The following is a 24,059-nucleotide window of genomic DNA, read 5'->3' on the forward strand; positions in this document are numbered from 1 at the left end:
TTCTGAAAAGCGGGTCAGCACCCTGGGGTCCCAAGATCCTCTCAGGGGTCTGGAGAGTCAAAACTATCTTTATAATGATATTGAGATGTTATTTGCCTTGCTCATTTTTGTGTGGATATTGCAAAAACAATGGTCTTGATATTTGTGTGGATATTGCAAAAACAATGGTGGGTAAAACTGCTACCAGCTTAGAACAAATCCAGCAGTAGTACCAAATGGTATTAGTAGAGTTTGTCATAATATATCTGTATCTGTAGCTATATCTATCTATATCTATAAATATACAAATGTCCTTGATGAAGCAATGAAATTAGTTTTTTATTCAATCTTGACCCTGGAAACATATCTGTTCAATATTCTGTGTGAGAAGTATGCATAAAGCACCTGTTATAAAGAAAGAATGATTTAAGAACAGTCGTTTTTGTGATGGTTTGAGTTATGAGCTGAACTAGCTACTTTTTTCATGAAACAACATTTTTACTTGAAAGAACTGACAATCTATGCTTATTCAGATCTGGGCACCTGTCAGACATTTGCTCAAAGATGAACAAAACTGCTGAGCTTGGCTATGTGCAAGGGGGTTGTGTGCTGTCACTTCACATAAAACAACAGGACTTGTTGCCAGTGGTAAAATTTGAGCTTTTAAAAGAAAAAAATTAGAATTTTAAAAGTTATATCCATCACCCTGAGCTTGACAGATTCTTGATACCTAAAGACTTTTCTGATGAGACTGGTGGTGATACTAATGTGACTTGTTGATACCGTATAATAAAATGTGTTGATATTTGGAAGAGCACATAACTCAGTGACCATAACTCAGAGCACATAACTCATTCATTCCAAATGACCAAAGCATGATGCAAATAGACCAATGAGTTTTAATGATAAGAATACAAAAGTTCGCTGATGTGATTTCAGATTCCACATTCCACGTGAGCTTTGAGAAATTACCATGTGACAGGTTTTGGTGTAATATCAAAGAATATCCACAAAGTTCTGAAAAAGTTATTAAAACACCCCCTTTCCCTTTTTCCAATTACACATTTGTGGAAGGTCCGATTTTCCTCATACATGTCAACCAAATAACATCACAACAGACTGACAACAGAACCAGATAGGACACTCCAACCGTCTCATATTAAGTCAGATGTTAAAAAGATTTGCAAAAACGTAAAACAATAAACGCCACCTGTCTTACTAATTTTTTTTATTTGGAAGATATATTTTTTCACAACAATATGCTAACGCTTAATGGTTTTATTATTTTAAATAAAGTATTTTAAATTTTCTCAAATTAATTTCTAACACTGCAAATATCAGAAGATATAATCTGCAAAAGCAAAAGCTGTGAGGGGTCTTCAAAAAATCTGAGATCCACTCACAAAGACCAAAGCTTGGCACACTTTTTCTGAAAAGGGTCAGAGGGCAAATGTTTCAGGCTTTGTGGTCCCAAACGGTGTCTGTGGTAACTACTCAGCTCTGCCATTATAGTGAAAAGCAACCACACATGATACAGAAACAACGGGCATGGCAGTATTCCAATAAAACTTTATTTACAAAATAAATAAAGGATTTGCCATGCAGCCAGGTCACAGTTTGCCAGCTCCTGACTTGAATGTTCTCTCTACATCGGTGAGCCCGGAAGTCAGATCACCTCACTCCACTCAGGATTTCCAGCGGTCCCCTCTCACTCAATGTCTCTGAAATGTCTCAGGGCCCGTTCCCTCTGCCAGGAAGGTTTTCCCTCAGCTCACTCCTCCCCCTCCTTCAGCTCTGCTCCACTGTCATCCTTTCCGTGAGACTTTCCTTGACACCCTATTTACAACTGTATCCCTTCTTTTTCCTTCTCGTTTTTACTTCTTTCCACAGCACTTACCACTTTCTAATATACTACGTGACTGACTGACTTCTTTCAGTTATTGTCTGTATTTACCCACCAGAATGTCGCTCCATGAGTGCAGGTTTGGTCTGTTTCGTTCATCGCACTATTCTCAGCATTTAAAACAGTGCCTGCTATGTAGCTGGCTTTCAACACATATTTGCTGAATAAATTAGACAGCTCTAATACGAACCAGCATCTTCTGGTAAAACAAGCGAGTGATCCTTGGTTAACATAAAGGCGTGTACTGCCAGCTGCCTGGTGGCTCTGAGCTCCGAGCACCTCCAAATTGCTGAGTGTGTTCGATAACAATGACAATGTGGATGCGTAAGCTTAATCACTTAAGAGAAAATAATGAAATCAACCTCACCTTTAAGTCGTATTTCCTATATACAGATAAACGGTGGCTGAACACATTTCTTGTAACGATCACATATATTTCGACTCCATCCACATTAAGGCGGTACATGCCCAAGAACTGGGGAAGAAGGGTGACTCCATGACATTCCACTATATACTGCGCATGAGAAAAAAGAAAAAAAAGTATCCCATCAAAAGGTGCTCATTCAGATGCAACAACACAGCTCGTCTGCCTTTGCTGTTTACATGAAGGGAAACTTGCCTACCATTGGGGTCCTATTGACAGAAAATGTCTATGTTTATACTGCTTAACACAGGATCTATATTCACCATGTATGCACGGATAAAAAAAAAATTCAACTTTATCTCCAAAAAGATATTTTGGCCTAACATTCCAAACCGATTGGTAAAGTCGAAACTTGGATTTAATAGTGTAAGGTGAGAAGACCAGTGATTGATCCTTTTTATAATTCCTTTAAAGTAAAAATTACACTCCACCTAGGGCCTCCATCTTCCTCCCCAGAAGGCCCGGTGATGACTTTATGACGTTGACGTAGAGTCACTTGGCCACTAAGATTAGCTCCTTTCACACTGAGAGTCACCGAGCATCGTGGAACGGAGCAGATACTAACCCCGTTTGATGAATGTGTGAAAGACATCTTCTGAGGTTGAGACTGAAGAAGAGATAGATAGTGGAGAGTGCCCATTGTTAGAAGCTGGAAAGCTTGGTCTCTAGTCTTAGTTTTTGTTTCTCAACCATACCCTTCCTGGGGCTCAGCTGCCCATCTGAGCAGCAGTGTAAAGGGTGGGTGCCACGCCACCATGGGGCGCATCCCTGCTCTCAGACAGCCCTTGGAGATTCCCCAGCTCCACGCTGGACTTGATCCAGGCCATTGGTCAGAGTCCTGCTTTGACACCATTTCCAGTTAGAGTTGCAAAAACACAACAGGGGTTTACAAGCCTTTAATGGCATGCCCGAAAAGGCCACAAGGTGGAGACACTTCTCCTTGAAAGCCAACCCTTATACAACAAATCCCACTCCAGCTTCCCAATGGAGAATTAGGCTTCCCTTTCTTTAAAATGAGGGGGTAAGATTTCAAAAAAAGCTCTTTTACATCCATGGCATGTGTGTAAAATCTCCAGGATAATAAACAGCATGAATAGTTGGATTCAAAAGTTGTAAAAATTGTACACGTTGAGCATATTTACAGAGATATTCTGTAAATATGATAAAATTTCCAGTAACTCTTTCTTGCTTTTTTTTTAAAAAAAATTATCACACTGCTTAAATTTTTCTTTTTGACACTGAGCATTTTAAAAAATTAAGAAAGTTTGCCCTTTCAAACTTTTTAGTGGTAAACACTGTCAATCAAATCTGATAATATTTAACTGTCTTAAGAGTTTTTTTTTTTTTAAAAAAAGGCTTTTAGTTTTTATCATTAAAGAAAAGATAAGCAGCATCAGTATGAGTTTGATTTTCGCCACCCAGAGTTTTGGCAGATTTTAAAGATGCCCCAGCCCCTTCTCCCTTTTTAAATCTTACTAACCATAATCGAGCTACATATTTTAATTTGATACATTTTCTGAATAGTTTCACCTTAACCCGTTCTTCATTCGAAGTCAGACAGCAGAACATTTTCTATTTCTCTCTCTTCGAAAAACAGTACGTTAACTTGAGTTTTACTAATGCAAACCAGGAGATAAAGAGCCCTTGGTTGAAGAGAAAATGTCTCACATCTGCTCTAAAAAACTAAAAGGGGGTGTTGTCCCTTGTCTCTGAAGATTGTTGGATGGACCTTAAAGACATGTAGACAATGGGAGTCTACATGGTATAATAAGCACAGAAAAAAGAACATAGGTTTGTGAGTCAGAGAGATGTGTGTATGTGTCCTGGTCCTGGTGCCTCCAACGACCAGCTGTGCACTCTTGGGCAAGTTACTAAATCAATCATCACTTTAGTTTCATTTTCTGGAAAGCGAGCACTGTAATTCCTACCTCAAAGGATTATAGGCGATAGTATGTCAAAATACTTCACACAATGCCTGTGTAATCTACTCTTCCTCCTACTACAGATGACAATGATTGTAATAATTACGTTCATTTAAAACTCTGAAGAGGCACTGAATATTTACTCCCAAATCTTTAAAAAGGGAACTTGATAGTCATCGATTCTTATTAAGCTTACTATGTGGAGCTCGATCAATCCCAATCATTCTTGCATCCATATTCTCATGCTAAACGCACTGCGTTACCTATGTCTGCATTTTTAAAATATCGCTTTTATCACTTTTCACTTTTGCGTTTTCGTAGCTGGCCACCTCACGTCACCTTGCTCTGCTATTCATTATGCAGTGGCTTCTGTTTTTGTCGAGAGTGCTCTTAGAAACATGCTGGCTGGCAGTGTTTTGTCTGTAACCCGTGTTTCCAACACTAACACTTTTTACTTTTTTCTGTCTTCTTTTAAAAAACTGACGTGTAAATGATTCCATGGTGTCATTGATAGAGTCAAATTTAATCTCTTCCTGTCTCCCTTAGAACTTTTTCCTGTACAACCGCGGGCTTGTTAGAACTGTAATGCAATGCTAAATTGACGTGGTAAAAATTAGAATTTTAAAAACATATAAAATGCAACAGCAACAAGATCTCAGTTTCCTTTGGTCTTAGGCACTCAACAAGAATAACGAGTATTATGAATCCCCAATTTGTTGCTCTTCTCATGCAAAATGAAATGCCATTAAAAGAGTCACAGCTGACTGAAGGCTTCGGCTGAGTTGAGCGGAGTCTAGTGATGCACCGCGACAGATAAATATTTATATCTCTGCGTGAGAGTGTGAACCTGGGCTCTGGCTTTTGAAAATTGCTGTTATTATCATGTTTCACTCATTTTTATTTTAGAGGTTTGAGGTGACAATTTAATACAGCATTAAATTAATACTTCAATGTGAAGTCTTGTTTCGGGTAAACGTTTTTGAAAGGTTAAATTATCTGTAATCCTAATTGTGCCTCTGGCTATATTTATAGATCACTCCAACATATTTTACAAGAAAGAAAAGAAAGAAGGGGAGGGAGGGAGGAGGAGGAGGAGGAAGAAGTCAGCCAGCTTGAAATTAAGCATTGCTTTGTTTTAGAATGACCAAATAAATAAATAATGCAAATTTCCCTGGAATTAATATTTTGGGATAACAGTATATACGTGTCAGTTAATATAATTTATTTTGGTTTCAGATAGTTTTGAAGTCAAAAAAGAATATAAAGATGATGTCGCTTAGTTAATATAAAAACAAAACATTGCTGCTTTGCTTAAATGTGATCACATTAGGCTTAAAAGAAACGAACATTCCTCTGGAGGGTTTATGAACCCTCTTAGCACTGAGATAATGCAGAATACGCCGGAACTCAAACACTGATGTTCCCAATTTCCTCTGTTACACTGCAGTCAAGGCCCATAAATAACATCATTGTTAAAGATGAAACGACGTTGCACAAAACACTTGATCATAAGTAGAGACGGCGTTTACTCACTGACTATGACTAAAATGCAGAATGGCTGCTCTATGCGTAGCCCTGGTGAGGAGCTGAGAGAGGCAGGGCTGATGGCACCGCCAGCCGCTCCTTCTGGGTCTGCCCGCCTGTCACTCTGGCCCAACATGGGGGCTCGGGGTGGAGTACTTGAATGCACCACGTGCACCACCAGGTTGGCTGTGGACCTACGTGACAGTGTGACTTCTCCCTCTATCCATTTCTTCCTTCCTCTTCCCTGCTTAGGAAGATCCCTAATCAATATCTTGACCCTGAACTCTGTGTGGGTTTCCTCTTGGGCAAGTCACTCTGCGTGAGAGTCAGCGGACACTAGAGGCAACAAATTCAGGCCCAGGCTTTGCAGAGGTTAGGACTATCAAAAATAGAATTTGAACAGTTATGCATAAAACGTTTAAAGAAACAAAGGATACAATGTCAGAGATGAGCATATAACAAGAAACCATCAGGAATGAACTGGTGGATTTTAAAAATAGAACATCTAGAAAAAAATACCATTATCGAAATAATAATAAAAATATATCACTGGACGGGTGAGACAACAGGTTGAAATAGTCGAAGAGAGAATTAGGACTGGGTGACGATACAGCTGAGGAATTTACCCAGAATTGGGCAGAGATGTTTGGAGAAGGAAAATGAGAAAGAAAAGTTGAGATATAGAGGCCAGAATGAGAACGTCAAATATATAGCTGTTGGAGAGACAGAAGGAGAGAGTAGAGCATGCGGGCGCTATATGAAGAGAAAAAGACGATGGAATTTCCAGAAACTGGGGAAAACCTGCTGCAGGAAAAGCATTCTGCGGAGTGTGCTGGCGGATCCCTGGAAGTGTGGGGGACAAATGGCCAGGACGCTGTACACACAGGGCTCCAAATGCCCCCCTTAGCAAGCGGGGACTCCCTGTCTGCAAAGTGGAGCTTGAAGGGGTGTCACCCAGGCCACAGGCACCCTGGGCAAGGTAAACACCTTTCTGATGTTTCTAAGAGAGAAGCAAGAAATGTTTCTAAGAGAGGCTCTGCCGGGGGCCTGCCTTTGGCCACACAATTCTAGGTGCTTGTAGGACTTAAAACTTTGATGTGCTTTTCACATTTCAATTGACCTCTCCTCCAGGCAGGAGCAGACTCAGAATGTTTCTCCTGTTTCAGAAAGCAGGTACCGTCCTGGTATGTCCTGGGGGCTTCATCAGCATCACCTGGAAGAGTTAGACACGCAGCCTCTCGGGTCCACCCAGATCTGCTGAGTCGGAATCTGTGTTTTTATAGGGTGCCGGGTGTTCTGCTTATCGTCGGAGTTTAAGAAGCACTGATGTGGTTGTGCAACCTTTTCTCTTTCAGTACCACCCACCTCCCATTGTTTTATTTCAATTTTTGGCTTTTATGGTGTCTGCTTTCTCAGTGTTCCTCTATTTGTGGATCGTTCTTCAAGTGATAATGCCTACGCCACTGTCCTTCAGGGGAGGATAAAAAGTTGTACTCCAGAGAGACTCCAAAAAAGTCAAGCATTCACACTAAAATCCTTCACTGAAATTCGAGGTACTAGCTAGCTTATTTAACAAGGGGTTCAGGTTTGAGGCATAATCTCTAGATTCGGCTTAAGTTAGTAATTGTTTCCCAAATACAAAGGATAAGAAAGGATTTCTGAGATTACTTTATAAATTTTATTAATTTATCAATTCAGTCACTTTGACATAAAAAAAAATTTAACTTCTGTATTCTAAAATCTTAAAAGATATTCTTAATATAAGATATTTCTTGATCATTTATACTGTAACTTGTTAACCTGCCATAAAATTTCTAAAATTTTACTGACATTGACTTTTAATTTTAAACATGAATTCAGGTCAGTGGGGGGGAAAATCAGTCAAGTTTAGGAGAAATAAGGCATTCAAGTAGGTTCTTGACCATTTTTTCCCTTTTTGAATGCTCTTCTGATATTGCTTAGCTAATTGGTTGATAATCACCATTTGTAAGACCTGAGTTTGTTCTAGACTAACAGAAATTTGAAGAAAAGGATATTTGTACTTAAACATTATGGTATTTTCCCAACTATAGAAAAGAGAAAACCAAAATTAAAAAAAGTTCACTCTGCTTAATATAAATTTTCCATTGGTCTGAAAGGCAATGTTGTTCTTTCTTGGCACCGGGTGGAAATCAGGGTATGATTCAGCAATAGGTAACAACTAAGGCAAGATGCTAGAGCTTAGGAAAAAATCTAACTCCTTATGGTTCAAATCTTCATAATTCTGCCTCAGTGTCACATTCTACCAGAAACCAGGTCCCTTAGCGGACTGTAAGAGTTAATGATTTCTACACTGGGTTGTAGGAAATTGAGTAGACAAATGGTACTTAATTACCTTATTCAATCTTTTATGTAGCACTTACCATATACCAGGCACTGTTCTGGGCAGGTTATAAATATCACTTCACCTAATTAGCACAACACCGAATGACGGAGCTACTATTATCCAAATGGAGAGACGGAGAAGCAGGTGTAGAGAGGTTAGGTGACTTGTCGAAGATCCACAGCTGGTCAGGGGCAAAGCTGGGGTTCGAGGGCGGCAGCCAGCTGCAGAGTCTGTGCCCTGAACCGCCTACCACATTGCAGAGCTGGCGAGCCTGGCTCATCAGAAAATTAATCCCAGGAAGAATTTATTCGAGTATCTAGCAATGTTCCACTTCCCTAGAGGCTGGCCTTAGGGTAATGTTAATCCTCCAGAACAGAGCTGCGACTCTGGATATGTTTCATTACAACGAAAAGCAATGAAAGAAGAAAAAAGAGAAGTCGAGGGTGGTCGAGTAACCAGGGCCGTCAGAAAGCCCACCCCATCTGCCCCACAGGAGGGGTCCTCTCTGGGAGCCTATCCCATTTATTGCATGCACTTCAAACAAGCTTAATTACTTGTCCAGACCAGGCAGTTCAGAAGCACAGCAAATTAGAAGGTAAAAAGCAAGAAGAAATAAGAGTTAACAGTAGCCACCGAAGCAGGAGACAGAAAGCTTATAAGACTAGACTTAAATCCCGAAAGCGGTCTAGGCCTACTGAAAGTGGGAAAGGAAAAAAAGGCCTAGGACTCATGAAAAGGCTTGTGAGCATCACTGGAGAGAACAGTCAAGCACGAAGTGTAGAAGGACCGCTGCTGGGTGACAGCTGGCGAGGCCTGTGTCCAATCGCATGAAACAGCTACACCTGAGGACGCACGAGGCCGAGCTCACTGCCGTGTAATGTCCATCAACACGGTGTCTGAAGGGGCCTGTGAGAAGGGCGGCTTGAGGACATTCAAACTCCTGCCTTGGTGGGGGCCCCTGGCAGAGCGCTGGGTGGCTGGTGTGCACTGCCCCATCCCTCTGCAAAACGTGTTGACTAAGTGCGAGTTACATGTTGGCGTGGGCTCAGCGGCCCACCTTGATGACTTACTTTCAAAGTTCTGTGAAATTCTTGTGTGTCACACAGGGGTCCCCAAGGATGATGTTTGTCATGTCAGGTGTTCTCTCTGTGGGGAACGCCTTAGAAATAACCCCATCTGATCTTAGTACTAAGAATAGTTATATTCCTCCTTCACAACTGATTCATTTGTGTCTTCAGGCGCAGGAGCTGTGTCTTATTCAGCTTCCACTTTCCATTTTGGCAACAAGGGAGCCGAGTTGAATTAGTGGCCCCCACAGGAGGAAGCACGCCGGTCATCACAGTATGTCATTCCAGCCTCCATTTCGTGTCTCCACCCTCTTCTTCCCTGATCTATTTTTCTTTTTTCCTATTTATTCTATCTAGTGTATTTCAAACTTCCTTGAAGGCCACCTTGTATCCTTTCTGGAAGTAGGTCAAGAGTAAATAAACGAATGAATGAACAAATGAATGAATGAATGAATGAATAAAATGTAGATGGGGAAACTGGGGTTCGGAGACCATCTAAGTGACCAGTTTATAATAAGCTAGGATCTACGTCTCCTGACTTTTGACTTAGTGTTCTTTAAATAAATTGCATTAAAAACAGTGATTCTCAATCACTAAGATCATCAGTATTATATTTAAAACATGATTTATAAGAAGAAAGAAACATACAGATGTTGGGTAAATGAGACTTTTCTAGATAAAAAACATACCATGAAAATATTATTTCGTCGTAGTGAAATGAAAGAAAATGTTTAGTACTTGAAACGCCCTGGAGCCTGTTAGTGGACTTAATTTGATCCCCAGTGTATTGTATGCAATATCGAAGATATATCAAATCTGCAAGTTAGGTTATAGTAACCGCCCCAGAGAGAACGTTTCAAACTGTGATGTCTGTAAAGTCCAGAAATTCTGAACTCAGAGTTGCCATCGAGAAGTTGCTATTTGAATTGTGTGTCACGTTTTATTAGAATGGTATCATAGCCATTTATCAGAATAACATGTTTTCGTCTGCCATCGAGGTATCACTTTGCTTCAAAAGTACTGAGGTAATTTAAAGAAAGTATAAAAAGAATTCGTAAGCGTGACATTAAGTTCCAGAGGGGAGAAATGAAATAGTAGACAGTTTAAAAGGTCACTAGTTAAAGCTGCACCCTGTAATTAAATTCATTCAGAAGCCAGTGCACCCGTGTGGTACTGTGCCTGTGCTTTGGAATTTTCTTCATAATAGGGAACAGCATAAGCATTGTAGAACAAATTTCAAAAGGAATACAGCTTATAAAAGATTTATTATATATTAAATGAAATTTAGAGACTGACTAATGTTTTTAAGAAACAAATTAGGGATAATCCCAAGTTTCCGGAAATAGAATATAGCTCAAGAATATAGCAAAAAGATTTTTATAGACGTCACTGCAAGCAGAACATAATTGATCACATTTGCAAAGACTGAAGAATAAGCAACTGCCAAGAAATATTCCGTGATGTTAGAGCATCAAGGATGACCATGAGGGAAGGGAGCTGACTTCTAAACAGACATATCGGTGCTCACAAATCCAATGAGAGCTGCATTCAAAGCTGTCACTTTGAGAGGCCAATACTTAATGATGCGATTGTTTAAACACTTGAAAAATCCTTTGGTTTATGCAGTCAGGGCCCACAGCACTTTATTTTGAATACCCTCTGTGATTGCTAACCTTTACCTTCGAGGGGGCTTTGGAGCTATTAGGTAAAAAATCAAAGCAGGACTCTAAAAGTAAGTGCGTGTGTATGCACACGTGTGTGTGTGTTCATGTGTGCACACGCATGTATGTGTCTTAGCATGTGGTTCGAACATCAGTTCTGAAGACAAGTGCTGTGATGTTGCAAGCGAGTCATATGACACCATCAGACTACAGTTTCTCAAGGTAACACAGTAGTTATTGGTTGTCATATGACTTGATGATAACGAGCACCTAGCCTGCGGCGGACACTGAACTAAGTACCTGACTTACATGCTCCCGTTTAATCTTCACAACTCCACGGTAAGGTGGTGTTGTTATCTCCATCATATAAATGAAAACACTGAGTCTCCAAAGTCCAGAAGTCATGTGCTTAGCAGGAGACAGGGCTGGGATTTGAACTTGGGATTGTCTGACACTGAACTTCATGCTCTTAATACGTAAAAAGTGAGGCCTCTTACAGCTCCCCTTAGACCTGGGAACACGTGCTCCACCAGGCAAACTTGTGCTGGGATTTATCCAAAGAGAGGGAGGGAGGAAAAAGAGAGCGAGAAGGAGAGGGAAAGGGAGAGGGAGAGGGAGATTGAGGCTGGCAAGGATAGTTTCATTCTTTCCCCAGGTGATTATAAAGGGATAATGCTGATGGGTGAAAATGAGAAAATTTCCTAGCAGGAGAGTGTGAGCAGGTCCTTTCTGGGCACAGGACAGGAAAAGACCAGTGAAAGCTGGATGGGATTTGGAGGTGTAAATGGATAAATACTCACAGGTTAACATCTTACTTCTGGCATGTGCGAAAAAACTTCTGAAATGTTGCCAAATCTTAAGCTGAGTGATTTTAAAATCAGTATGGCAATCATCGACACTATTATACATAAGAGTATTTATCTTAAAAGTGTTACATAAATAACTAATTACCTTTATAGGATAAGCATTCCTAAATGTTAACTGTCAGGAATTTGGCTAAAGCGATTTTTAAAAGGCCAGCTAGAGGGGAATTTTACGTCAGATGTGTTCTCATCATTTCCTGACTACGTATTTAAACCTTTGGCCTTGAGGACAATCGGTCGTGAATGTGAACCTTTTCAGAGTTGCAAACAAAGGTAAAGGAAAATTACCTGGTGGTATTTCTTCAGGATGTTGTGCATTTCGGCCACATCCTCACTTGTAATGGTCTTGATGACGTATCTTTTGTCGTAAGACGTGTGGAATCTGGCCCCGCTCCGTGCCTGGGAGTCGTTGGGAAGGGGTGCGCTCCTGGTCAGGGAATTCTTCCCGTCGAGAAATAAGAGGGGAGGAGAGAAGAGGGTCGGTCAAAGACTGTGGCTTTCTGGTTTCCGGCTAATTTGTTATCATCGTAAGTTTTCAAAAAGCGTTTGTGTTTGGAGGAAATTGGTTAAGCAGGATGACAACATTTTACAGTCGTCATATCTCAAACTGCCAGTCTTTCGAATGAAATGAAAAACGGCTTGGGCGTGCACTGTGATTCTAATGTCCTTAAATAAGCTGGCTAATGTCTAGAATTGTAACCAAAGTTATTTTGTTCACCTTGCTCTTTTCCGATTTGGACGAGAGCCCAGATTTTCTTCTGAATGAAATTACGATCCAGTCGTGAAAGAAAATTTAACATTCAGAGTGATTCCTTAATGACAGGTATTCTGCCGAGCAGGAGGCACAGAGTACCTCTCCCAATTCTGATAACATCTCCGTGAATCGGTTATTATTAATATCATCATTATTTTACAGATGAGGTGATGGGGGATCAGAAAGGTTTAATAACTGGGCAAAGTCCACATAGCTAAAAAGGGGAAGAGGCAGACTTCCATCTCCAGGGTGGCTGGCTCGGAACCCAAGTTTGAAACTAGTACACTGCTCAGCAAACTCTCTGCCTGTGGCGTGCCCAGGAAGAGCCTGGGCGGCTAGATTCGAAAAGAGTGTAATAGCCCGCCGAAATGTGAAAGGGTTAAAGAATAATTAAAACCTGAAACTGGACAAAGGAAGTCTATAACTTAGGCCTAGTTTCTGGAACCCCTAACCACATTTTGTTAACCATGAAACTTGTAACAATGAGCTCATACGCTAACTGCCAATTTTAGCCTATGTAACCCTGCTTGCTTGCGTGGCATGAAAAATAATCAATTGTATATAAGCTGAAAATTACTGTTTGGCCATCGCCCATGGGAACACTGGCTATTGTCCATGGGAACATAGGCAATGACCCATAGGAACATAACATTCTAACAACAAGCTTTCTGCTTCTGTACTTCCCGCTTGCACACCTGACCAGTGGGTTGACAGGTAGTGAATAGGAGAAAGATGGACCTTTGTGTTTAAGACAGAATGAGGAATGGGATTTGGGGCTTAAAAACCTTGTATCTTGGCATTTCGGGGCTGCTCCTTTGCAAGGACAGCCGCCGGCTAATAAACTGTCTCCTGGTTAAGAGCACTCAAGTTGGGTCTGGTTATTCTGGACACAACAAGAGCTCCTCGAAGATTCTGATTTGGTCCATCTTCCACTCTTCCTTCAGCCATTTTTGGGAACAACTAAGCTTCTGGAGGGTGGGCAGGGCGGGGCTCTGAATAGGGGATCTTCTAGTGTCATTTCGTCCTGGTAGGCGGCTCATGCCATCGACACTCTGGCTGGGAGCTGGGTAAGTCTACCCCTTCCTCACGTGTGACTCTGACTTTCTTAGAGCCTCTAGTAGGCCTCTGTCCCTCCCCCGGCCCCCGACCTTCTTACACTGGTCACCCAGACTACTGGGATTAGCACACCCCCGGTATCTGAGAATTCCGCTCGTCACCCCCGCTGACTGCTCTTCAGCGTTGCTTTCCTTCCCCGCCTGGTCCCGTGTACGAGGGATTCTAAGGCAATGACATTTTCCCTCTTCAACGTCCTCTCTAACGTGGGCATTCAAAGTCCCAATGAACCAAATATTGTCCAGTTAAGGGGACACGGATATCTTTAGGAGGCAGCAATATCCCTGCATCATAGATTTCTAGTTGAAAGAGTTCCCATTCTGTCTAGCGCAGTCACGTCTCTTTAACCTTTCCTTCCTTCCTAGATGAAATCCAGCAGGATTTAGCCATATGAAGTATAACTGCGTTGCAGTGGCGCAGTAGTACCCGGAGGCGCTTCGTGCGCTGAGGGAAGTGGCCCGTGAGCTCATTCTCGTTTCCCAGGACGGGCCCGGCCTGCGTAACATTACATCATGAGATAGTACACCTTGATTTGAATGAAAGCAGGCATGCCTGTCAAGTGCGGAGCTGATCCTACCAATTAACTGAATTTGCTTTCCTTAGCTTATTAGAAAATTGGAGAGAAGGAAAAAAAAAAAAATCAGTGTAACTCCCACACTGACTTTAAGTAACAGGATTTGGCAGTGTTAAATTATTCCTAAGACAAATGAAGTTCGCTAGATGGATTGAGAATGATGAAAATGATTTTCAGGATGAAAATGGCTGTTAACAGGAGTTTAATTCTCAGATATGATGGCTTTTCTCAAAAAAAAAAAAAAAGTCTTCTTTACGCACGTTTTCCTACGAAGAATAAAAGATAGGAACAATCAAAGTGAATGTCTTCTGTTGGGGTTTTAAGCACTAGCAAAGAAAGCAATTGTTGCTCTTCACTAATAGTCTTTTCATCCCAAACACTGATTTGCAAAAGGTATTCCAAATAAAACAAGAACACTAGGAATCGTAAGATTATAAATGACTTTCAGGCACAAAAGCAAAGCAGGAACGATCAACTTTATGACAGGCAGAACAGGTTATAAACTTTGTACAACTGATAATACATGTACAATAACTTTTGGGGAGAATGGGAAATAGTAAAGAATAATTGTATTCAGCACAGGGCAGAAATACAGCAGCATCAGTTCCATAGACTGTTTTCTTTGGCACATGAGATATGAAAGTATAATGTTGTATCATGGACTAATGGGATAGAATAAAATTGAAAGCTGCATAGTCAGTGCTTCTCGAACTTTAAGGAGCAACCAAATCACCCGGAGATCATGTTAAAATGCAGATTCTGACCCAGCGGGTGTGGGGTGGGGCGTTTGGAGAAGCAGATGATGCTGATATAGCTGGTCTTTGGACCACAAGTGAGAACCAAGCGTTTACTGAATGTGGCTACGATATGTTTTGTCCGGTGCAGAGTGTGCAGAGACTATGCATTAAGTGTGTTATAATTACAGACTTACCTACATGAACGCCTTTTGCATTATAGTCTGTCCAACACTGGTTTGGTAAAAATGGGGAACTACAGTGAAGAATAATTCATTACATTCACTGTATTAATTCACTAAAAAAGTTTAAAAATAATATGTTCGAGGCAATGTATGGATTTATAAGGTATAGTGTTAGAACTACACAGTCAAATAATGTCATGACTCCTCAGCTCACATGTTACCTCCTTCCAAATTCTTTTCCTTTCCCTTTGGTTTCAAAGACTTCGATAATTATTTATTACAGACTTTGCATTAAGATATTGGCCATGGCTTAATCCTGGGATACAACACCTTACAACTTCTAATCTTGATTCCGCTTCGACTCAGTTTTGCAATAATCACATGAGTAGTCCTAACTTCCAGTTTGTAAAAGGATTTTTAAAGACTCTTAGCTTTCAAATGATCAGTGAAGTCTGCCAACAGACGCTTTGTCAAAATTTAGAACATGCCTTTTACAATCGCTATCAACATAAAACTATATGGATCAAATTTACTGAAAGCCTGAGACAAGCAGAAAACCAGAAGGGTAAGCACAATTATACACAAAACGCATGATCCATGGAACGATTCTAAGGCCTGGAAGAAGCCAGCTCATTGCTTCTTATTTATTTGCGCAACATTCCCTTGAGATAGGAAAAGCCAGGTGCATTTTTCTACTCGAAGACAATGAAACTAAAGTACAACAGAGACGAGTAATTTGCCTGTGGCTCCTGCCTAACGCTTCCTCCGAGGTAACCAAACAGCGCAATTTACAAAGGCAAGACTAAACGTTTGCCATTACTTGACATCATAATCGCCATTACTTGACATCATAATCGCGGACTCTCCGTAGCCTTTGGCATAAGGTAGAGTGTTCATTTGTTGGTGTGGAAAGGCAGTGCTATGTAATGGCAGGGCGCTGGTCTGGGACCCAGAACACGCTTTGCCACTCGTCACCCCTTGGATATGTCGCAGCCTCTTCGAGCCTCGGTTTCTGGGTCTGTAAAGTGACAGGGAATAAATAAGCCCAGGGGAGAGGGTGGGCTGAACTGGACTTCCACTTCAGACCTTTGATAACCCTACACGTGTATTTACTTGGAGACAGCACACACTGCTCTAGAAACTGCTGGATAGCACGGGCCTCAGAAGGTGATTCGATACGTTTGCCAACACAAGTCCAGTCCGAAGAGACTACGACCATCAACTCAGCAGGTGCGTAATGACGGCTTAGGGCATCGGGACCAAGATGAAAGGGACGACGACAACGGTTCCTAGAGCGGCATGAAAACGACAGCTCATGGATTCCAGATGTACTCAAGGCCACTTCGGCAGGAACGAGAAAACGAGCAAAGCAAAGGAGGTCATGGCTACGCACTGAGAGTAGTTATTGAGCGGCCTGAAAACAGTCCGCGATCGAGTGAAACTCAACAGTGACATTCCTGTGTGCTCGGTCTGTCACACAGGAAAAACGGACCACGGCATCACACGGGTGCTTAGACAAGGTTGGGAGGCCAAGAGGAGGGAGCCCCGAGAAGAAAGAGTGACCTTCGCGTGCCCGCAAGGGGTCCCTCTACGTGTAAATGAATCTCACGATCAGAGGGTAGGACAGCTGGAAGCAACCCTAGAGATTATTCCAAACCGCTCGATTTACAGATCAGGAAACAGGGACTGGCCCGTCTCAGTCCGTGAGCACCTGAGCGGGACAGTGTTCGCGGGGGGCCTGGCAGGGGCCTCTCCCGGGGTTGCCGGCCTCACTCCCCGTGACAGCGCTGCCTCCCTGCCTGGGCCCGAGTGACTGGTGGGCATTAGGATGAGACTGTTGATATATATTTTTCTGTGGTGACAAATACCTCCTAACCACAATTTAGAGTCTGAGCCAGCTGGCAGAAAACCAAACCTGTCTTTCTGTTTTCAGTTTTGCCAAGCAAAACGTGTAAAAATATCATCGAGAATAGCCTTGTTGCTGACGCAGTCCAGAGCCCTTAATTGACGCTTTTATTAACGTATGTACACATCTATCTTGACTCGTTCTAGGACTGCTCATTACCTGACTTCACCTGAGGCGGGTAGGAATAGGAGCCATCTCCTCTTAAGGCAAGAGCCGAGACAGATGTGTGTCTGAAGAACAAGGCTTTAAGACAAAAACTATGTGCTGCTGAGCCTGGGGCTTAGAAGCAGACAACTCATGTGACACAAAAACAGGGCCGAAAGATGCCTAGCACTCAGTATTTCTCACAATTCTGTGACAATGTCAAGCCTAAGAATTCTTCACATTTCTGACCATGTGGCACAGTTCATCATGTCTGTTCTAATTAGTTCACACATTCTAAGAAGAGCTGGAGGTTTTCATTCTCCTCTGGTCACTCACTGGCTTTTATCTTTAGAAGACTGTCGCATCCTCTGCCTTTCCCTGCTTAAAACTGTACAGATTTTCTTGGCAAAGAATGCCAAAGCTGAAAGGAGTAATCTTTACAGTGAGAATGCTGAATTCTGGGTTACTCTCTATCATATGAATTGGAGGAGAGGGAGTTGGGAGAGAGGGGACAGAGAAAAAAAAAGTTAAGACTAAATTTGCAAGTTAGGACAAGATTTGCATGCAAGAAAGAAGGCCTAGCCCAAGGCATCAGTTAAAAAAAAATTCTTTCTCATCTTAACCACCGAAACATAAAAGGCCAAGTCTGAGATGAATACCTGAGCCAAGTAAAGGCTTAAAACACATCATCGACAGGCTTGGCTTAGTCGTCGAGATCATTTCCATTTCCAAAGCACAATGTTCACTTTCAGGACTCCTTACCCCTACCTACTTGTCTGTCTTTATGAGAAAGTGCCAGATGAAATTACCCAGTGAAATCTACCTGGGGTTTGGAGAGATCTACTCCCATTAGAAAACAAATTCCTTGTCATGGACAAAACTTAGCGAGTTACATGTTCTGTAATATGGTGACATATTTTAAAATTCAAAATCTGGGATTCTGAATCTCTCAGCTCAAAAGGATGAATGTGCAAAACAAGTGCTCTGTGGATATTTGGGGTCAAAGTCACAACACAATACAAAGGCAATCCAGGGCTTATTCAATGTGTGACATCTTCCACTGGTCTTCTGAAATGGCCTAATATTCTTTCTCGAGTCTAGAAGCCATCAGAAGAGAAACCATTCACAAACCCACTAAGTATACACTCGTTAGCATGTTCTGAACATCGAAACCATCTCTCTATGTTCAGTTTAGTTTATTCAAACTTTTATTTACTTTATTCATATTTTCTCAGGCTCATATTTGTCAAAAGCAGAGGCCTGATGACCTTTCAAGTTTCAGTTAGTTCTGATGATGAAGATAGAAGCCAGTAAAACTTTGTATGGTGACAGGTGGTTACTAGACTTGGGAGCCTTAGAAGTCAAAACTGGATGACTTTGGGTAAGTCATTTAAGCTCTCTGTGCCTCAGTTTCCATATCTGGGGAAAGGTAATACTGATGAGAATAATAACTGTTGGGGTTTAATTAGATAATACAGAGTTTTTATAATAGTGCCTGGAATAAAGAGGCACTCAACGAATTGCGGCTATTATTATAAAAAGCAAATTTCGACTTGGAAGGTAATGAGAGGTGCAGATCCATATTAACAAATTATTCTGTCCGTTGCTAATTTAAAAATACAGAAGGACTTGTAGAATGAGTTCTTCCACCCTGGCCAGCCTCTGGTGTGTACCCAGTGAAAACAGAGCTGCACACTTCCCCAACCCCATTCAGTTTTATAGGTTATTTTCTATAGCCCTCAGTAATAATCACTTATATTTTTAAAAGAGTATTTAAAACATTTAATGAAGACGTTTCAGTGGAAAGTTCCCAACCCACAAGGTTTTCCTTTTATCCTGGGTGCCTGCTCGCCGCCCCAGCTGGAGAAGTGAGATGACTCCTTCCTGAGCACCCCCACCTCCTTCCTGAGAGGGAGGAGGGAAGGAAATTGGGGCGGATGAAGATGCCAGAGACCTCAGAGGTACGGGAGGGGGAAAGCCAGGGGAGCCCACCATGTGGCCTTTGCTCCCTCAAGGTTCAGGCGAGAGTAGGGGGCAATGAGCAGAAATGGGCCGAATGAGACAGAGGGCTTGAGGACAGAGATGGAGGTTTAGAAAAGCAACCTGGGAACTGACAGCCTGAGAAGTCACTTGCGTAACCTGTTGGGCTACCACAAAACCCACAATCCCACTCAATGCAGAGGCTTAAAAGACTTTAATTCAATCTTTAAAATATAGATGTAATGGAAATCTGATAGTGTCTTGTTGCCTTCACTGACCACAATAGTCTCTCATGGGCTGCCTTTACCATCTAACTTTCTTTTTCGGCTTTCCAGTCTCAGCAGGTATGGCAGAAACAGGACCAGTTAGAGGTCAAGTCAAGGGCAATAAGACCCCTCAACAATCCCCTCCCCAACCCCTTACTCTGTTATCTGATCCTCTGCAAAGAAAGACTGTTGGACTTAATGGTTTCTAGGTTTCCTTCTTGTTCTACTAACTAGTATTCGGTGATAGTTACTGCTGTCGTTTGTAGAGATTTAGGAAATGGACAATGGTTTGCTATTACTTTGGGGAGAAAAAGCTAATGGTAAATGTAAACAAACTGCCAAAACCATGCTCTATCCATTGGCTAATCTTTTAGGTAAACTTATTATAAACTATGTAGTTTCTTAAATTCACTTTGTTCTAAATGGAAATACTGTTATCATAATCCTCTACCCTAAAGACAATGACAGCCTAATCAGTGATGGAAGGGAAAAAAATCTTATATCAAATATAAACTAATTTTAAACTCCAAATATTCTTCTTCCTTAATGGCTTTACTGAGAGATTTAGTTCACGTACCAGGCAATCCGCCTGTTTAAAATGTACAAATCAATGGCTTTTAATATATTTACAAAGTCAAGCAATCAGTAGCACAATAAATTTTAGAATATTTTTCATCACTTCAAAAATAAACCTTGACAGAGTTAACAAAACAGAAACAGACTCAAAGAAACTGAGAACAAACTGATGGTTGACAGAGGGGAGCGGGGTGGATGAAAAAGGGAATAAGAGGCACAAACTTCCAGTTATAAAATAAACGAGCCGCAGAGATGTGATGCGCGGCACAGGGAATATAGTAAATAATATCGTAATGACTTTGTATGGTGACAGATGGTTGCTAGACTTATCAAGGTGATCGCATCGTAAGGTATATAAATGTCACGTCACTATGTTGTACACCTAGTGTACTAAAATAATATTGTATGTCAGCTATACCTTACTTTAAAAAAAAAAAAAAAGGAGGAAAAAAACCCTGTTCCCATTAGCAGGCCCTCTCGTTCTTTTCCTCAGCCCCTAACGAGTAAACCATGAATCTATTTTCTGTCTTATGTATATTTGCCTATTCGTGACATTTCATACAAATGCAATCATACAGTACACAGGTATGTGTGAGTGGCCCAAACATTTTCCTTGCAAGTCCCCCGAGCACAATCATCACCCTGAAGTGATCCACCCTGGGTGGTCTCTGGGGGAGTGTAGTGACACCGTGGGGGCCCTCTACTCAATCCAGTGCAGGGGACACGTTACAGTCCCAAAGGCTGATTCTTAGGATGCTCCCAGGCTGGCTGGGGAGTTGGGGGTAAAATTAACTGTTTGACTAAAAACTAAAGTTCTCGGGCAAAGCTATTAGACGGAGGGCAGGTAACAGCATGATAGTTTAGTCCATTTTTTGCTTATCTTGCTGCTTGGTAGGTAAACTTATTTTTCACCACTTCCATTCTCCGTAGCCCAATCCGTTACGAACCTTACAATATACCTTCTCTCATATCTCAACAGCTGTGTTTGAACTCCTGGTGCCATGTCAGCCCTCAACGGGAAATAAAGGAAATAATGAGAGATGACGCTCCCTCTTCAATGGCCTTCTTCCATTTATAATTGAAAATTTATTGTCCTTCCTCTTAAGAAAGGGATTAATGGTGCTATCCTTCCTCCCTGCTCCTCTAAAAGTCTTCATTGAAGATGTTTATTTTTGCAGTGGGGGGCCCAGGATTAGTGAGGCCTCCAGAAGGATGGAGGAAATGTAAAGGTCAATTTAATTAGCTCCTTCTAACCACGAATCTTCTACGTCTCTCATAAAAATGTCATGATTTAGTAACCATGACAGTCCCCTGTACATTTCTTAACGTTTTGAACATTTAATTCTCTTGAACTACTCATATATTCTTATATACATTTTTTTAAAATTTTGATATGTGTTTGTATTTCTGCTAAAAATCACGTATGAGAAGTTTTTATTTTTAGTCAACAGAAAGGCCACCTAAAATCAATACTGCTACGCTCAAGTGCGTAAAAGCCACCACTTTACAAAGAGAACCTGTCAATATTGTGTGCAAGAACCTAAGTGACAGTCATCTACTCGTGGTGACTTAATAATAGATTCAGAGATTTGACAGCTGGAGGGCCTCAGAGAGCATTGTGTTTTTCTCTCTCATTTCACAGATGAAAAAACGGAGACCTACCAGGGCCAAGTGACTGGATTAAGTCACAGCATTAGTCACTGAAGATTTGGGACGTAAACTAGCCTCCCAACTCCCAGGAAGATGTTCTTCTTCCTAAACCAGGCTACCTGTTTCACAGACTGAAACCTGGAAGCCAATCGCTGCCCTGCTGACAACTCAGGGTTATGATTACATGCCTCAGATCACACAGCCCGGGAGCTGAGAGCAATCGCCCAGACAAGGCTGCTTTCTGGGTTTGCACTGGACATACCTGAGCGAGCACAGATGGTCCCTGGACCTCATCAGGGAGGCAAAGACCAACATGCTACCTTGAACATCATCATCAAGGATTTATTAAGTGCCCACTGTGTTCAAAGCCCTGTGTTAAGCTCTTGGGGAATTTCAAAGAAAAGTCTGAGCTGTGATCTCAGGTGTAGGATGGCTTTCATTACGGAGGAGAGCAAGACACAGAGCAACTTAACACTTATCAATAATGAAACAACTTATCAGAATAGAGGAACACAAAAGTGAAAGGCAATGGCCAGCAGAGAAAGAAGCAGCGTTGTAGGAACTTCACGGAGCGCCATGAGATCTTTAAACATCTCGGGCTGGTACTTGACTGAGGTGACGATGCCAGGGACCTGGTCCTAGGCTCACAATGAACGAACGTGGCATCTGACCTGAACGGAGACTCCTTGTGGCAGCTCTTAGTTGAAAATCACACGTGACAACCCAAAGCTGGTTCAGGGGCAGGAGATGCAGGCAAACAGGAAGCCTTAGTTCCTTGTGCCCGTGTGTATGTGTGTGTGGCGGGGTGGGGGGGGCGGGCAGTTGGTGGTAGGGACAGTCGTTGGTTCAACTCATAAGAAGGAGCAGAAAAGAGCATAAGAAAGGTCTGATGATGCCGATGGGTCGTGAGGGAGCTTCCCCAAGGTCGTGCGATCTGAGCAGAACTTTGGTCTCTGCCTAGGCGGCGTTTCCGCCCCACGTTCAGGTGAAGCCCCCAGTAGCTAACCTGTGAGGCCAGAGGGTATGAGCAGAAACTTTCTCAGAGCGGGCTGAGCCGACTCAAGGGACAACAAAGCAATCACGAAGGAATAGAAGAGCTTATCTGGTTCAATGAGTAAGCGAACCGAGGTGGTGACAGTCCAAGTACGACCGTCGAGAGATAAGTACCTCTGTGTCAGTCACTCCCAGACCTGGGCCTCTGCTGCAGACCCCAATCCTGAGCTCCCCTGGGGATGCCCACTGTGTGACGACCAGCCTCACAAGGCACCTCCAGGTCACCTCCACACTCAATAGACTAAAAATGTAACTTCATCTTCTTCTCTCTCCTCTCCCACCCCCAAACTTCCCTCCTCCAGCGACCAGCACCCCTGCTCTCTCAGTGCCTCTGACGCCAACACCCTTGCTCCTGTGTGACATCAGCCACCATGCCTGTCACTTTACTCTTCTCCCTGCCTTGCGAAGATGCTTCTGCTTGACCCTGTCAGTGCCAAGTGCCTCTTCGTCGGGATAGTTCACAGTCTCCCAATATCTTTAGGTCCCGTTTACGCATTCTATATGTCACTGCCTCAATTATCTTTAGAAAATCCGCATGTCGTCACATGGCTGCCCCGCGTAAAACCTGTCTGGGTGAAGTCTTCAGCCCAGTTTCCACATTCTCCACGGTCCCATCTTTTTCCTCCCAGAATCCCACCACCATCCATTGCTTCACATTTTCCGGGGCCTGCATGTCTGGCCCAGAAGGCTCACTTCTCTCTGAGTGCCCCTCCACCTCCCTCTCCTTCCACAAGTGTTTCTTAATTGTCTGTTAAGAAAAAAAAGCACCTATGCCAGTGCCCAGGCCCACTCATTCCCAGCCTGCAGCTCGGCAAACAAGCTAGTCTCGATTCCTGCCCTCAGATCATTTAAATTACACTTGGGAACCTCCATGTGAAAATACAGAGACTTTATATTCTAGAGATACTGGCTGAATATTCTCCTGCAAAGTTTAATATACTTTGAAGGTCTTAACATTTAAAATTTTTATTTTTAAACCTGAAACTAGAGCATCAAAACTTTAAAACATCAGCTTTTAAAATTAATTATTTTAAAATTAGAGTTCTCTGTTGCAAATACAAAGGAAAAAAACGCATCGAATGCGAATCATGAAGGATTCTAATTGCAGAGACGCGGTAGGGGAAAAACAAACCTGATATTATCCTCCACAAAGAACAAGAGGGCCCGGTTTCAATTATGTGGTGTATTCAGGTTCAACGGCGGCATCTCTATCTTGTTTCTGGTGGGCAATCCACTCCCGCAGCTCAGAAACTTTAACTGAGCCTCCCTCTAACTTCCCGAGGCCTGCTGTAAGAGGGTCTGTTTCTCTGAGACTGGAAAGCAGATTTTCTTGAAGAACATTCAAAATCGGGATGTCTGGGTTTCTGTAAATCTCATTAGCATCTAATACAAAATCTGGCATGTAATCGCTAACCA

At 42.1% G+C, this 24,059-nt stretch overlaps 1 protein-coding gene across 4 annotated transcripts in view; it reads right to left on the reverse strand.

Moving 5' to 3' along the window:
* Window positions 1–24,059, reverse strand: part of PIP4K2A (phosphatidylinositol-5-phosphate 4-kinase type 2 alpha) — a 171,013-nt gene that overhangs the window by 52,724 nt on the left and 94,230 nt on the right. For all 4 annotated transcript variants that reach the window (XM_025043459.1, XM_006907004.3, XM_006907005.3 and 1 more), the window contains 2 exons: window positions 11,997–12,149; window positions 2,250–2,396 (listed from right to left, as the gene is read on the reverse strand). In XM_025043459.1, coding sequence (XP_024899227.1) covers window positions 2,250–2,396; window positions 11,997–12,149 — 300 coding nt within the window. The remainder of the gene's footprint in view (window positions 1–2,249; window positions 2,397–11,996; window positions 12,150–24,059) is intronic.

Source organism: Pteropus alecto, unplaced genomic scaffold (assembly GCF_000325575.1).
Source record: "Pteropus alecto unplaced genomic scaffold, ASM32557v1 scaffold11, whole genome shotgun sequence".
In the NCBI taxonomy this organism is placed as follows: domain Eukaryota; kingdom Metazoa; phylum Chordata; class Mammalia; order Chiroptera; family Pteropodidae; genus Pteropus; species Pteropus alecto.